The following is a 14,571-nucleotide window of genomic DNA, read 5'->3' on the forward strand; positions in this document are numbered from 1 at the left end:
CTTTTGATTCTGTGCTGTGACAGCAGGAGACCATAGTGAAGCTTAAGTGAAATACATTAGAAATAAGAAAATCTTTCTTTTACCTGGTGAATTCTCATTTTAACATAAAGGCACGCATTTAAGCAGTGGAGTTCCACATCACTGATGAAAACAAGCTGCAATGGATGTGCAAATATGCCCAAGACATTTGGTAAATGTCAAAAGCAGATTAGAGAATAGTGTATATGTTACGCTCAAGACAGGTAGACATGGTGGCAGGGGGGAGGGCGGAGAATCTTCTCAACAGCTGCGAAAATCTTGAAGAATAGACAAGGAATTTTTAACAGTGACTCAGGTTGGGGAGGAGACAAGATCTCGTTTTTTACTCTTTTACATATTGCTTGAATGTTTTAAATAATAAGCATGTATGTTTCACATAATGAAAGAAATTACGCTGTCGTGGGCCCGGGGTTCAATCCCTGGTCGGGGAACTAAGATCCCACGAGCCATGTGGCATGGCCAAAAAAAGATGAAAATAAATAAAGCAAATTAATACAAAATACTTCTTAGAACTATGTTTTTATTAGAAGCTTAAATTCTAAAAGTTTCAATCACTATTCTATTCTTACAAGAATATCTGGGTCTCTGAATCGGGCTGTTCTTTGGGCTTTCTTCTAAGTTTCTCTAAAGTCTCAGGAGCTGTAAGAAGCAGAGATAATTAGCAGTTTACTACAGCAACAGCAGTTCAATGGCTTCATATCTTTAAAATCAAGCAGAAAATATTATGCTATGAAAAGAAGCAGAATATTAGGACTCTGGAGACAATGTTTAAAGGAATATCTTACTTTAGAAACTACCTAGGTATTAAAGAACAAAAAGAGTCCCTACGTGGAAGTTATCCATACTTTGCCCTGCTTGCCAGAGCATCTGGGCATTGATCATGTAACTCCTTTGCTTTCCCAGGAAAAAAAGGGTAAAGGCTGCAGGGGTACCTTCTAGCAAAAAAATGAATCCTACCAGAAGACAACATGCCCTCTTCAGGGGATTTTCCTGGGGAGTTCCCTGGGGGTGGTGGAATTGGGGAGAACATCCATACAGGACAGTGCAACAGAAAGCAGAGAGGCAAATGAAGAGGCAAGATGGAAGTGAAAGGACGATGTCACTGAGAGAAAGAGAGCTGGGCCATTCTGATGTCTGGTGAGACTGCAGGATGCTGCGAAGTCCTGGGAACGGGAATTAGAGTTGCCATCGGCTGTGAACAATGAATGGCCCCTTTACGTTTTTTCAAGGATGTGATTTAAGAGTCAAATTCCCGACTGCGCTTTGCTTTTTAAAATCCCACATCTCTTTGGTCCATGAGAATCATGGCATCATAACTGGAAAGTCTGAGTCCAAGATGTAGATCAGTATCCAGCTGGATCCTGGATGAAAATCATACCTTTGTTCTGCAAACTGTGGGTGCATTTTTATTGTGATGGCCCATGTGCATGACCTAGGGGGTGAAAAAGCAACGGAGGAGCAAGTTGCGGAGATCTTTGGAAGGCCGTCAGAAACTGAAGGGAGTGACTTTTCCATTTTGAGTAAATAGATCACAGGGAACTGGTTCATTCAACATCAATTATAAAAAACAAAAATTCCCAAGTGAAGTTACTGGTGAGATTTTTGTTTTGTTCTGTTTTGTTTTTATCTGTGCAACAATGGAATTCTATTTGTAAAGAATCAGAACCCTTTCTTACAGGGTGACGGCAATTAGGCACAGACTTCCTGGGACTGTGCTCCCCTCCAACTAAATTTTCAATCAACCAGCATTGAAACCACTGGTGTGGATCTTTCTAGGAGAATTGGAGTGTCGCATCCTGAAAGGTTCTCCCTTAGGAAAGTCTGAAACTCCCCCACTCAGAAAGGCCTTCCTTGAGCAAACGGTTCCAATCATTTAATTGACTCTCTAGACATGCCAGATTTCAGGTAATCCCACGAATGGCTATTTTCATCCCTCCTCAGTGTTTTTTAGACTGTTTCCTACTCTGGGCTGCTCCTCTAAGGTGGCTCCATGGCTCACTGGACTTGCGCATCTTATCTCTCTTTTGGCTGCCTCTTTTGACTGCCCCCTTGAATGTGAGCTGTTGATTAGGGAGGACATCTAGTTCATAATACCAACCCTCTGGCTTGGCGTATGGTGGGGATGTGGCAGGTCCTCAGTGGATATGTATTTAATCAGTGGATTATGAATGTCTCAAACCCTGCCCCTTAACCCTCGTGTTCCCATACTTAATTGTCCAGTTCTTACCAGGCAGTTGGGGACCCTCTGCTGTGACTCTATAGAATGCTCTGTACACCCTCAATCTCATTGAACTGTACCGTCTATTTCTCAAGGGTGATTCCCATGTCATGGTCCTTTACGTATACATTGCCAAGCACAGTGCCTGGAACACAGCATTGCCTAATAAAATCTTGGCGATTCACAGTGAAGCAAACCAGTGCTGCAGCTGAAGGAGCAGAGTTTACGTTCACTGAAAAGGATAACAGTGTTATTAGGAGTTTAAAATTTCAGGATGTGCATCAGGGGTACATCTGGACCTCTTTAGCAACGACCTGTTCCATAATTAGAGTCTGGTTCAACTGGCCGGAAGCTGTGCTGTTTGGAATGCCGGTAGAAATAATAACTGTACTTCAACGTAGAGTATTCTGGATAGTTTATCTATGGCAAGGTAATCTGGAGTATAAATATTTACCAGAGAGAAGATACATGAAAAGCAAAAATGATAAGAAGTATATTCAAGATGACACTGTAATGAATATGATCCTTCAATGTCATATAGTGGCAGAGAAATGGGAGTGACTTTGCAGAGATCCAAGCACTGGCTGAAAAGGACAGCCTATGGGATTGACACTGAATGCACAGGACCATATGGAAGTTCCAGAGTGATGCCAAAAATTTTGGAAATTGCAACAGATTTGAATTTGTTTTGCTACTGATATGAATTTCTACCTCTCTGCCTCTCTGTATCTCTCTTTCTCCCCTCTCTCTGTCTCTGTTTCTTTCTCTCTGTCTCTGCCTCTCTCTGATTGTAGAAATGTTTTTGAACCACTAAGAACCCATAAACACAGGACAAGAAAATGGAACTTGACTAATCCAAATTGACTGTGTAAGCCCTGTTGCTTCCTCCCCCCAGAGCTGCCAGGCAGTGCAGAAGTACATAGTTTTTAATATTAGAACGATGCCTGGCATATGGTATCCACTCAATAAATGAATCTGCATCAAATTGGTTGTTGGCCTAATACCTCTTTGCTGGTCTCCTCTGTCCCAATGGCTTTGTAATCAACACACAGGAGGGAAAATAGATACTGAAAATAGATAATCATCGAGAAAACTTATGTTACAGTAGATCTGACTCCAGTTAAAAAAAAAAAAACTGGCAAAAGATAACTTACATTTGTGAACCATAGGATTTGGTGTGTGAACACAGTGTATATCGAATTTTTGATTTTCTGAGGGTAGATTTCAGGGTCGTTCAGGACATGCTGCTCCTTAGCCAACCAGAACTAAAACACATAAAATACCCCTTATGATAAGGTGGAGGGAAAAGACAACACATTTGAAGTTTAAAATTGTCTTTGTTTGTGATTTGGTTTCTATAGTTTCCAGAGTCTTTGGGGCTGAATCAGTAATTCACATTGTAGTGGGTTTTTGTACGTTGAGAAATATCACCTTTGTTTACAAACTTAAAAATGAGTGAAAGGATGCATTGCGAGAGCAATTGTGAACTACTGAGCTGGTGTTGAAAGTGTAAGTGGTCACTTTCTAACCCTGGTTAATTCCATGAACGTCTCAGAGGAAGGAGCTATCGGCCATGTTGTTTTCTAAGTGTACCCTAAGAGGCAGAATGGAATATTCTGGTCACAGATTGGGACTTCAGAATTTAATATTTCAGCGTGGAGCTAATCTTGGTCATGAGGAATGGGCAACTAGAGTACAATGCAGGTGAAGATTCCTGAGTACTGGAAGGAAGACATTTTAAGCTCTCGTATAGGGTGGGTGACCCAAGGTACTTGATGCCTCATTGTTTGGTGGTGCTCAAAAGTGGAGCAAAGACCGTGGTCATGGTTCCTAAGCCTTTGATGAAGGCTTGGACCAGGCTGGGGGAAGAGCATTGTATGTAAGGACAGAGTGAATCTTAGAAAGAAGCACATGAAGGTGAACATGCAGTGATTCTAGAAGAATCAATGATAAGCTGAGAAAATAACCCAGCTTCTTCAGGGTCCTAGGAAAGAATAACTTTACCTGCACAGGGGAAGGCTCCAGGAGAGATGGTGTTTCCAGAGAGATAGATTTCTTTCATTTAGGTTCTCTGGAAATTTCCAGATGAGGAACGTTTACTTGAAATGGACTGTTCCAGAGGTCCAGTGGAAGGAAGAGTGTGTGGACATGAGGCGCCTGGGTGGCAGGTTGGTCAAGGGGCTTCAAAATTCAGGGCAGGCTTCAAGGCGTGTGCCTTGTACTTAGAAGGGCCCAACTTGCTTTCATGCTCTGCTGTCACCATCTTTAAATTCTTAGGAATATTTGAATAAAGGGCCCTGTATTTTCATTTTGCATAAATTATGTAGCTAGTCCTGCTTGGCACTTCAAGAAGGAGATGATGGTGACAGGAGGAGCTGGGGACTTGTCTCCAGGTGGAAATAACTGATGTTGTCTGAGTTCTGTTGAGGGTGACAGAGCGGGGCCTCAGCCATTCTTACGGTTCCATAAAGTGTCCCCAGAAATTGCTAAACATGGTGAAAAACTACCTGAATTGGGAGGAAGATTTGCTAGCTTGATGAAAGTTCTTTCTAGGGAGAATGAAGTTTACTATATAGCAATAATATTGTAAGAACATTGTACCAGGAATATTCAGCCATCATCATCTTTGCAGACAAGTGTGATTAGAAGGTACTTATTGCTGTCAAATTATTATTCATGATCCTCTGAAATGTGAATCTAAAACTTACGTCACTTGAGAGGGCGGGTATCACTTTAAACACGGTATCTAATTAACTGTGTTTTGGTAAAAGACTGAAAGCTAAACCTTAGGTATCTTTGAATCATCAATGTGGATTTCTGACGTGCAGGTTGAGGACATCTTGACAGGCACAGAAGGACGAGGTCACATCCGGTTTGATTATGCAGGGAGCTATCAAAACGAAAAGGAGAGAAGAATAGGAATTACTTGCATATGAATTTCCTAAAAGAAATTGGGTCCAGGCCCCAAATTCTAAAATGGATGTATTAGCTTTTATTCTCTGGTCCTCACCTTATCAGTCTTTGTACCCAAACCTGCAGTGAGTGTGGATGGGGTCATGGTTCACATAATCAGGCCCTGATGGTAGGGACCATTTGTTATTGCTACACATGACAGGGAACATCAGATACACAAATATCTTAGTTCAAAACTGAAACTAATCCTTCAAAGTTCATGTGTTTGCCATTGCCCCAAGTGCTTCCATGTGTCCCAAAAATGGCACCCCTCAGATCTTCTTCCATATGGAATGTGCACCATGATTTTGCATTGTCCTTTTTGTACGTTCTTGAGAGTACCAGAGAATGAAGAAAGATATGGAGATTCTTCAATGACTGTGTTATAATTGTGAACCACAACTCATGTATCTTTTTTTAAGTTGAAGTATAGTTGATGTACAATATTATATAAGTTATAGGTGTGCAGTATAGTGATGCATAGTTTTTAAAGGTTATACTCCCTTTATAGTTATTATAAAATATTGACAAAGTTCAAATCTTTTGCCTACTTTTAAAAATTGGGCTGTTTTCTGATTACTAATTATAAAGGTAATTAAATAATAACAAAAACATACATGTATCTCTGTAGTACCCATTTCCTGTGCTGTCAGTCTGAGGGGTTATCAATCAGTTTGAAGTTTACCCACAACTCACTGAGGCTCCGTTCATTTATTTCGTCATTTTTCTCTTTGTGTTTCATTTTGTATAATTTATATTACTGCCTTCAAATGACTAATCTTGTCTTCTATAATATCTAGTCTATTTTTCTTTCCACTGTCCATGGATTCAATTTTCCTTTCAGTCTTACATATACTTCTTTCCTTGTAGGTTAGTTAGGGAACATGAATACATTCTTCCCCAGTTTAGCTCCACCTCCCAAGTTCCAAAATTGGCATTGAAGTTGTCTACCTATGGAAAGGAAATTTGGATTAGGTTTATTCCAAATAAACCTATCATAGTTTGTTATCATAGTATACTTTCTTTTATTTCTTTTTTTCTTTTTTCAGTGTGCCCGGTATGATAATGTCTTCATTGCAGAGATCCTGATTGACAGAGGGGCCAATGTCAACCACCAGGACGAAGATTTTTGGACACCAATGCACATTGCCTGTGCATGTGATAACCCTGATGTTGTCCTACTGCTTGTATTAGTAAGTAAAGCAATTCAGTTTATTACCATTTGAAGATTTGATGGCATATAAAAGTCTGCATATTTAACCAATAATACTTCACAATATGTAATACTTCAGGTGAGAAAAAAAATGTGTGTATATGTCATCACTTATTTGCCTGGAATTACAAGATAATTAGAGACTAAGGTTGTGGGTCACCACATAGTTCATAAAACAAATTGTGTAGATGTCACACCAAGCTCTATTCCTCTTGCCTTTTTTTTGGAAATTATATGCCTTGATACCTTGCAAGTCAATGCTAACTAAAATGGTTTGATAATTGTTGTTTTGTCTTTCAATTCATTCTCCTAATTTTTAGCCAAACTAGGTATATGATAGTAAGGCCATGTGGCTTATATTGAATCTTCTTCTCTTGTTTAAATCTAGCAAAGAAGTGTCTACAACTTTTGTTTACATGAAAGTGAAAGCTCTAAGTATAAAAATCACTGGAGTTATTTGTTGTCATTGTCTTGAGTTATAACTTAGACCCTGACATGGGTCCTCACACATACTATAATTATTTTAGAATTGGGATTCTTTCTGATTAGTTTATCTCTAACAAAGATTTTAAGAAATTATGCAGGATTTTTTAGAAAGCATACTAGAATATAAGAGTAAGAATGAATGATTTGCTTTTTTTCCCTTTATTAATAAAAATCGCATAATTCCTTAATGATTTTCTATTATGTGCCTGGCTTTTCACATGAGCCCTCAAAATTTCACATACAAGCAAATTGGTGCTCAAAGATATTAAGCAACTTGCCATAGGTCAAAAAACAAACTATATCTCTGGACTTAAGGTCATTGTCCAAAGTCTGTCCTTTCTCCCCAGGGTCATGCTGCCTGTCTTAACAAATTACCACATACTTGATAGCTAAATACAAGAGAACTTTATTCTCTCACATTTTGGAGGCCAGGAATCTGAAATCAAGGTGTTGGCAAAGCTGTATGCCCTCTGTCAGCTCTAGGGAAGAATTCTCCCTTGTTTCTTTCTAGCTCCTATGGGTCCCTTGCAGTCCTTGGTGGTCCTTGGTTACAGGTGCATCACTCCAGTCTTTGCCTCCATCATCATGTGACCCTCTTCCCTGTGTCTCTGTGTCCAGATACCCATCTCTTTTCTTTATAAATATGCACCAGTCATAGGGTTCAGGGTCCACCTTAACTCAATACCACCTTATCTTACCTTGATCTGCAAAGACCTTATTTCCATAGAAGATCACTCACAGATAGTAGCCTTAGGACTTGAACATATCTTTTTTTAAAAAACACAATCCCACTACACTGCTTTCTTCTCCCTTTTTAAAATCCTAAGCAGAAGCCGTTTAGGATGAAGACTATGAATGGAGATTTCCTTAATCTTGTAAGAGGTTTAATTTGGCCTAGTTTAGTCTAATTTGCCCCTCAAGAATTTGTAAACTTTTTTTGTTTTTATAGTAGAAGTGTATATCACCGGAAATGTGTCCCTTTCAAATCCTGGAAGATGGCAGCTATAATAAATAAATAAGGAAAGATAAAGGAAATAAAGACGATTTAGCTTGGAATAGAATCATTTGGGGAGATAGTACTCTACAGGAAAACACGTGAAAAAGTGCTTAACTCATTTATAAGAACAAATTTTCACTTTATAGAAACTGAGCCTAAGAGGAATTAAACTAACAAGTCAGCACAAAGGCAGTGAGATCTACTTAGTATTTGCTTAGTATTAAAGGAAAATTTAAAACATATCTCAGAAGGGAACTATATGGTCTTTTGAGTGATACTATGAAATCATCAACTGTGAACTCTTTGGAATTCTCAGAACTCATAGAACACCAGGCTAGATTTTTTAAGAAATGGCTTGGTCTGTAGTAGTTGTTTGAAACTTTTTTTTTGGATAGTTCAACCACTGGATGTCTTGGGTGAAGTTGGGCTATAATTATATGAGAATGAGATAGAAAAGTTAGATTCATAGCTTTTGTGGTTTTCCTATGTTTTAATTTTTTTTTCCTGAATATTAGTTGAGAGATTCAGAATATTAGCTGAGAGTCACTTTTTCAAGGCCTGTCTCCATTTATTTTCTCTAAGTAATTATGATTAGTTACACCAAACCTTTGCCAAATTAGGCTTTCTATTTTCATTTCATTCATGCAATTCTCAGGAACCAATATTCATGTGACTGAGCTTGAATTCTTAAAATCCTTCTTCCATTTCCTCAATGTACACTGCTGGATGAAGACTTCGCCTTCTTGAGTTCAGAGAGTTTGTCAGCCCTTAATTTCACTGCCAGCCAAGATTTCCTTCCTTCATTATAGAATATCTGTTTCTTATTTCTGATGGAACAGAGTAAGAGGATCTACCTTCTTTGTGGAGTCTGCCCTGAGTCCTGGTCTAGGCATCTCATAGGATTCTTACAATTTAATATCACAGGGACAGCCAAGAGAAGGGCTCAGTACATGGCAGGGTTGTGATTTCAAGGTGCAGAAGCTATAACTACTTGCAGATGACTCGCCTTCAGCATATAGGGACAGTTGCTGGGAGTAGCATGGGTATCAGAAATACCACTGATAGGCTAGAAGTAGCAAATAACTTGGACCACCCAGAGGGCAGGAATGAAGCATGTTTATAACCAGAGCTGGGATTAGGGCAGCCCATGAGGACTGGTACCTGGGGTGTCAATATATAAGGTACACTATAATTATAGAAATAAGTTAGACATACAGTGGCAAATTACTTAGGTCTTCCGTGTGGCTCTTTGCATAACTGAGGAAATATACATGTGCCTTGTTCCTGTTGAGGTTAAACAGTGTCTTCCAAGGAAAATCAATAAGCACTGGCACCAGTCCCATTTCCCAAAACAGATGCTTAGAAAAATAACAACAATTTGAAGAAGTACTAAATCATTGTCCTGAATGGGGACACCCTCATGTCATTGTCAGACTCAATGATAGCTCCATTTTGATGAGGTGGGTTCTCTACACTCCTTTTTTTGTACTTTTATTGTATTCCCCTATTCTTTGGCATTTCCCCCCAGTTGCTGCTAGGATCGTCAGCATATTGCCTGAGCTTCTTTTTCTTTCACCTTATCGTGTATGTTGTGCTTGTTTAAATACGATTTACTTTTCCCTTTGTTCTCGTGTGACACAGTTTCTGTAACTCCTGTTTGTTCCCCTGGCAATAACTCAATTTTATTAATGGCCAGTTGCCTTTATAATAAATATCTCTTCTGCCTAGAACAATTTGATTTATATTCATTAATTCTTTATCTAGCTTATATCAGTGGTGTTCATTAGGGAGCTCTAAGTTAGGCATTAACTAAATTATTAGCTTCCAGCAAGTCACAGAAGTAACTAGCTGGTGCGTACATGGCTATTTGTTAAAACAGTGCCAGCACGTTATAGAGACTCAATGTATATATATCAATACTTGCTGAATACGTACACAAATGACTGGAAGAATGGCAGGCCAATTTTTGGAAGTCAGCCTGAATTAAATATTGCCATTATTAACTCATGTTATATCTAAAAAAAACCTGTCTTATAGCCACATTCATCTCCTTACATATTCTAGAATTCTTCATCCTACTCATTCCACACTTGTATTTAGAAGTGCTTGCTTCAGCACACATGATCTCAATGTCAGATGATATTGCTTTTCTTTACCGGCAGAATTGAGAGCTAGAAACTGGATTTACTTCATGTATAAACATAGAATTAAATCTATAATTGTCAGGTTATTAACATTTTCATGGTCTGCAATGCCCTATTTCTCACACCATAGAATAACGCAATCTCATATGCAAAGTTATATATCTGCCCGTTGCTGTTATTCATTTACTGATGACTATCTTTAATCATTAAGTAATATTTATTGATCACCAACTATTTTTAACATAATTCCTGCCATCAAGGAAGTTACTGTTTGTTCATTCATTCATTCATTCAGCAAATATTTATTGAGTGACTACTATGTTCTGGGTGCTACGCAGTGAATAATAAGGCATTTTACATTATTTTACATTATAGAACAATGACAAAAACAAACCAAAGCAAGTAATGTATGTGTAACCACTGAGAAACTTGACTAATGGATTCAGCAAATCTGAGTAGCCTCATTACCACCATGTAATAACCAGCCCACCATCCATCCATAGAAATAATTTGCTTTCAAATAAATGTGGGTGAAATACATCATCATAAAAATTGTAATTACTATAGAAATATGTTCCTGATAACAACCTCAAAAGAAAGATTTATTTTACTTCCAGAACTAAATGCCATTGTACATTGTTTAGCACTGCATGTCCAGTCTTCTTTCCATTTTCCAAATGGATAAGTAAGGGACACTGTGCACTTACATATTTGAGTGCCTTCTGTTCTGCACTGAGGGGGTCAGCAGTGAATAAAAGAAGCACAAATCCCTGCCTCTTTGGAGCTTACATTCTACTGGGGAGAAACAGGAAAAAACACCTAAGTGGATGAAGTATACAACGTGTCAACTAAAGCAAAATGTTGGAGGGGCAAGGAGAGAGGAGTAGAGAGTCTTAATGGATGTCCTGATGGAGAGGTGACATTTGAGCTGTGAGCCTCGTGGGCTGGACAGAGGCAACGGGTGAGGGCAAGCTATGGGGCAGTGGCTTGTGTTAGAAGAAGAGCAAAGGAGACCCAGGCAGCTCTCTCGTGGAGTGGACACGGGCAGGGCGGGACGAGAAGTCAGAGAGGCGACAGGAGCTCATCAAGCCCGTTGCTTGGACGTTAGAATTTACTTTTACCCCAGGTGATGAGGGGGCCTGTGGAGGCTTTTGAGTGGAGAGGTGACGTGATATGACATCCATTTAAAAAGATCCACTCTGGCTGCTCTGTTGAAAATACACAAAGGGGGTAGGGGGAACTCTTAGGGGAAACTGTCCCACTGTCCGGGCCAGACACGGTGCAGGTGGTGAGAAGTGGCCGACATGCGGGAGTATCTGGAAGGTCGAGTTGTCAGTATTTGGTGTGGGATTGGATTTGGGGCTTGAGAGAAAGAGCAGGAGTCAGGGAGGGCTTCCACTTTGTTGCCCTGAGAACTGCAGGGTTGGAATCTGTGTTTGCTGAAATGGAGAAGGTGTTTAGAATAGCGCGAGGGGTATGGGGTTATGTTTAAAAAGGAATGAAAAATGTATTTGAATCACATTTTTTTCAAGTTCTTCAGGAAAGCATTATCTGTAGTAATTTTCATTGATTTGCAAGGTAAGTGTTTATTGTGAGTTTTTGTTAAGTGGAGATGTGTGTGTGCGTCACCATCATATACTAAACGGCATTAGATTGTTGCTATTTTAATTGAATCACAAATGGTTTCATGTTTTGGAGTAGACATAGCTACTGTGAATGTTGTCAGTACTTATGCCAGATCTACAAAACTCTAGCAGATATTAATAATTAACTTTTATACAGCCCTCCCTATATGATGAGTGTTTTTCGACGTGCTTTATAATTATTAATTCACTTAGTCCTCACAGAATTCTATATGTGTGTGCTAGCTTTTTCCACTTTTACTTTTTATAGGTGAGGCAACTTAGTGAGGCTAATCTACATGCTGAAAGCCAGTTGATAGTGGTAGAGGCAAAATTTGATCCCATGAAGGCCAGCTTCAGAACCTGAACCCTGACCACTCTGATGTGCTGCCGTATTACTTATGATAGAATTCATATGGAGCTACAAGTCCCCAAAGTGGACAAATAAGATCATTATTTCTATTGCAATATTATACATTTCCCGTTAAAACACAGTTTTCTAACTTGAGTACTTAGACTATGGGAGGAAAGTTAAGAAATATTATGATACACTGTAATACATTATTCGTGGTGGTTCTGTTCTATAAAATCATCACAGACACTGACTTAGTGAATACAAGACCAGGCTCCTAGGGGACTTACAGTGTTAGGTTCCTGCGTGCCTCTGCTCACAACATGCTCATCAACAGATCTGTACAGCTTTATTTTTTTACAACTGTATTTTTAGCACAAACTTTATTTTTTGTGTGTTTCTGTTTAAAGACACCTAATTTAATATATGTTGTCGATTCATAAACATTGAACTCACGGCAGTAACACTATAACTCGGGCCTGAAGAAAGCTTATGCAATGCACATATTTTCTATTAAGGCTCATCACAGCCTCCTTGCCCATGGAAACACTAGACAGCACTTCTGCACTACGGTTGGGGGCCCCTTGAAACAGTGAAATCACCAAGAAAAAGCTCAAACACGCGAAAAATGGCACTGAGTAGACTGCAGTAAGACCATTTTTTACACTATGAGAGCTGGCCTCGTGGGACCTCAGCTTTGAATGTGCACCTTGGGTGGCTAGAATTTTCCACCACTCTGTGCATATGCGCGGATGACCAGCAAAGTACCATCAGTGTTGATTTGGGATTACAAATGAATTCTAGCAAGTAGGTAAGTTCACAAATATAAAATCCATGAGCAATGAGGATTGACTGCATTTATTACTAAGTTAAACAATTGACCGTTTTTAGGATTTTAATTGTGAAATAGAAACCATCTAAACCCAGTGTATTTTAGGAATTGGGGTGGCTCAAAAAATGATGGATTTCTACAGTATATTTTCAAAATTTAGACTTTTTAGTACCATTATTATTTTCACAATTTCCATCACATAGTTGAACAGGGTTTTGCAGTTTCCTAGAAGTTTTATAGATAGCTCACTGAGTATGTGGAGCACATCTATGACAAAAGCAGTGCACTTAATATATTATCCCTATTTTTACATAAAGAAATCTAATATCAGAGAGGTTATGTAGTAGAATGAAATCTCAAATCTAAATGTTTTCATTCCCAGTAAAATATTTTACTGCATTATTATTTTTATATTTAATGTAGAATTACATATTCATATAATTCTATATAATATACATTCTATTAAACAAAATTTGACCACAGATTTTCACTTACCTTATTTTATCGAATATGAGTATCTCACATATGTAAGTTTTTAAATTTTTCATTCTACATTATCCAGTTTTTAAAATATTTTCTAACTAGTGCCATATTTGAACACCAATGCTCTATAACTCAAAATTTGTTAGAGTATTTTTTTAATAATTCTATAGTAATTTGCTATTTCTCAGACTTTAAGAAATTTTTCTTTTATCCAAGAGGAAATCACAAAGGCTGAAAAGTGGTTATCTCAAACCAGTCTTTTTAAACTTTTGACTTCCTATTTATTTCAACATGGTCATAATATATGAAATATATACATATGTGTGTGTATATATACATATATATTTCTGGCATGTTGTATCAGTGCATCTATGCCTTGAATCAATACTTGTAAATATCAAAATCTGCTCAATCACTTGCCTGCGGAGAGAGGAACAATAGACTTTTCTTTGCTATTTTGTACCATGTGATTTCACAGAGAATGGTTTCTTAATAGCATTGCTCAATTTTCACTTATTAACTGATATGACTTTGGATTACAGGGTTACATTTATCTGCGGCATGCTAGATCTGAATTTTCACATTTACTTTTCCATTGTGGCCATAGTTGCTAAGCTTCTCTGTCCTGTTAGCAGTTCTAAAGCTGTGACAAATCTGCCTGTTTTAACAGCCCATTGCATTTTGAACCATAAGAAACAAATTAATTTTTATATTGGTGTTAATTATTTTAGAAGGAAAATAATTTATTTGACTAAAACACTGAATGATGCTTCTTCTGGGGGAAAATGATTACCTATGTTCCTGACTAATCATCTCAGGTTTTTCTCTTTTTTATTGAAAATTTTGGGAGGAAATGCTTTGATACTTCACATGTCTTAGAACCATTTAATAAACCTTACTATAAAGGGTATCTATTATACATAATGTCAAAAAATGACTAATAAATAACTGAAGGATAAAATGTTATTTAATTGTTTTATTTTTTTAAAGGGGTGACAGGGAATGGTGAATTGCTGAATTATTACTATTACATATTACCAGGAGATCTTTTAAGATATTTTCACTCCCTGAAATCAGAACGTGTAGGAGGAGATATTAGCAAATCAATAGTCATTTACTAAGTGAGGCTCAGTAATATTAATACTATCATTGTTTCACTTCAGTAACAAAGGAATGATTACTTGAAATTGCAGTGAATGTTTTCTTCATCCTTGGCCTTTTGTGTTTGAACAT

At 38.0% G+C, this 14,571-nt stretch overlaps 1 protein-coding gene across 1 annotated transcript in view; it reads left to right on the forward strand.

The window, feature by feature from the left end:
- MYO16 (myosin XVI) overlaps nt 1-14,571 on the forward strand; it is a 543,552-nt gene that overhangs the window by 173,790 nt on the left and 355,191 nt on the right. Inside the window, exon 4 of the mRNA XM_036831092.1 lies at nt 6,259-6,402. Within this exon, the coding sequence (XP_036686987.1) occupies nt 6,259-6,402 (144 nt within the window). The remainder of the gene's footprint in view (nt 1-6,258; nt 6,403-14,571) is intronic.

Source organism: Balaenoptera musculus, chromosome 18, assembly GCF_009873245.2.
Source record: "Balaenoptera musculus isolate JJ_BM4_2016_0621 chromosome 18, mBalMus1.pri.v3, whole genome shotgun sequence".
Taxonomy (NCBI): Eukaryota; Metazoa; Chordata; class Mammalia; order Artiodactyla; family Balaenopteridae; genus Balaenoptera; species Balaenoptera musculus.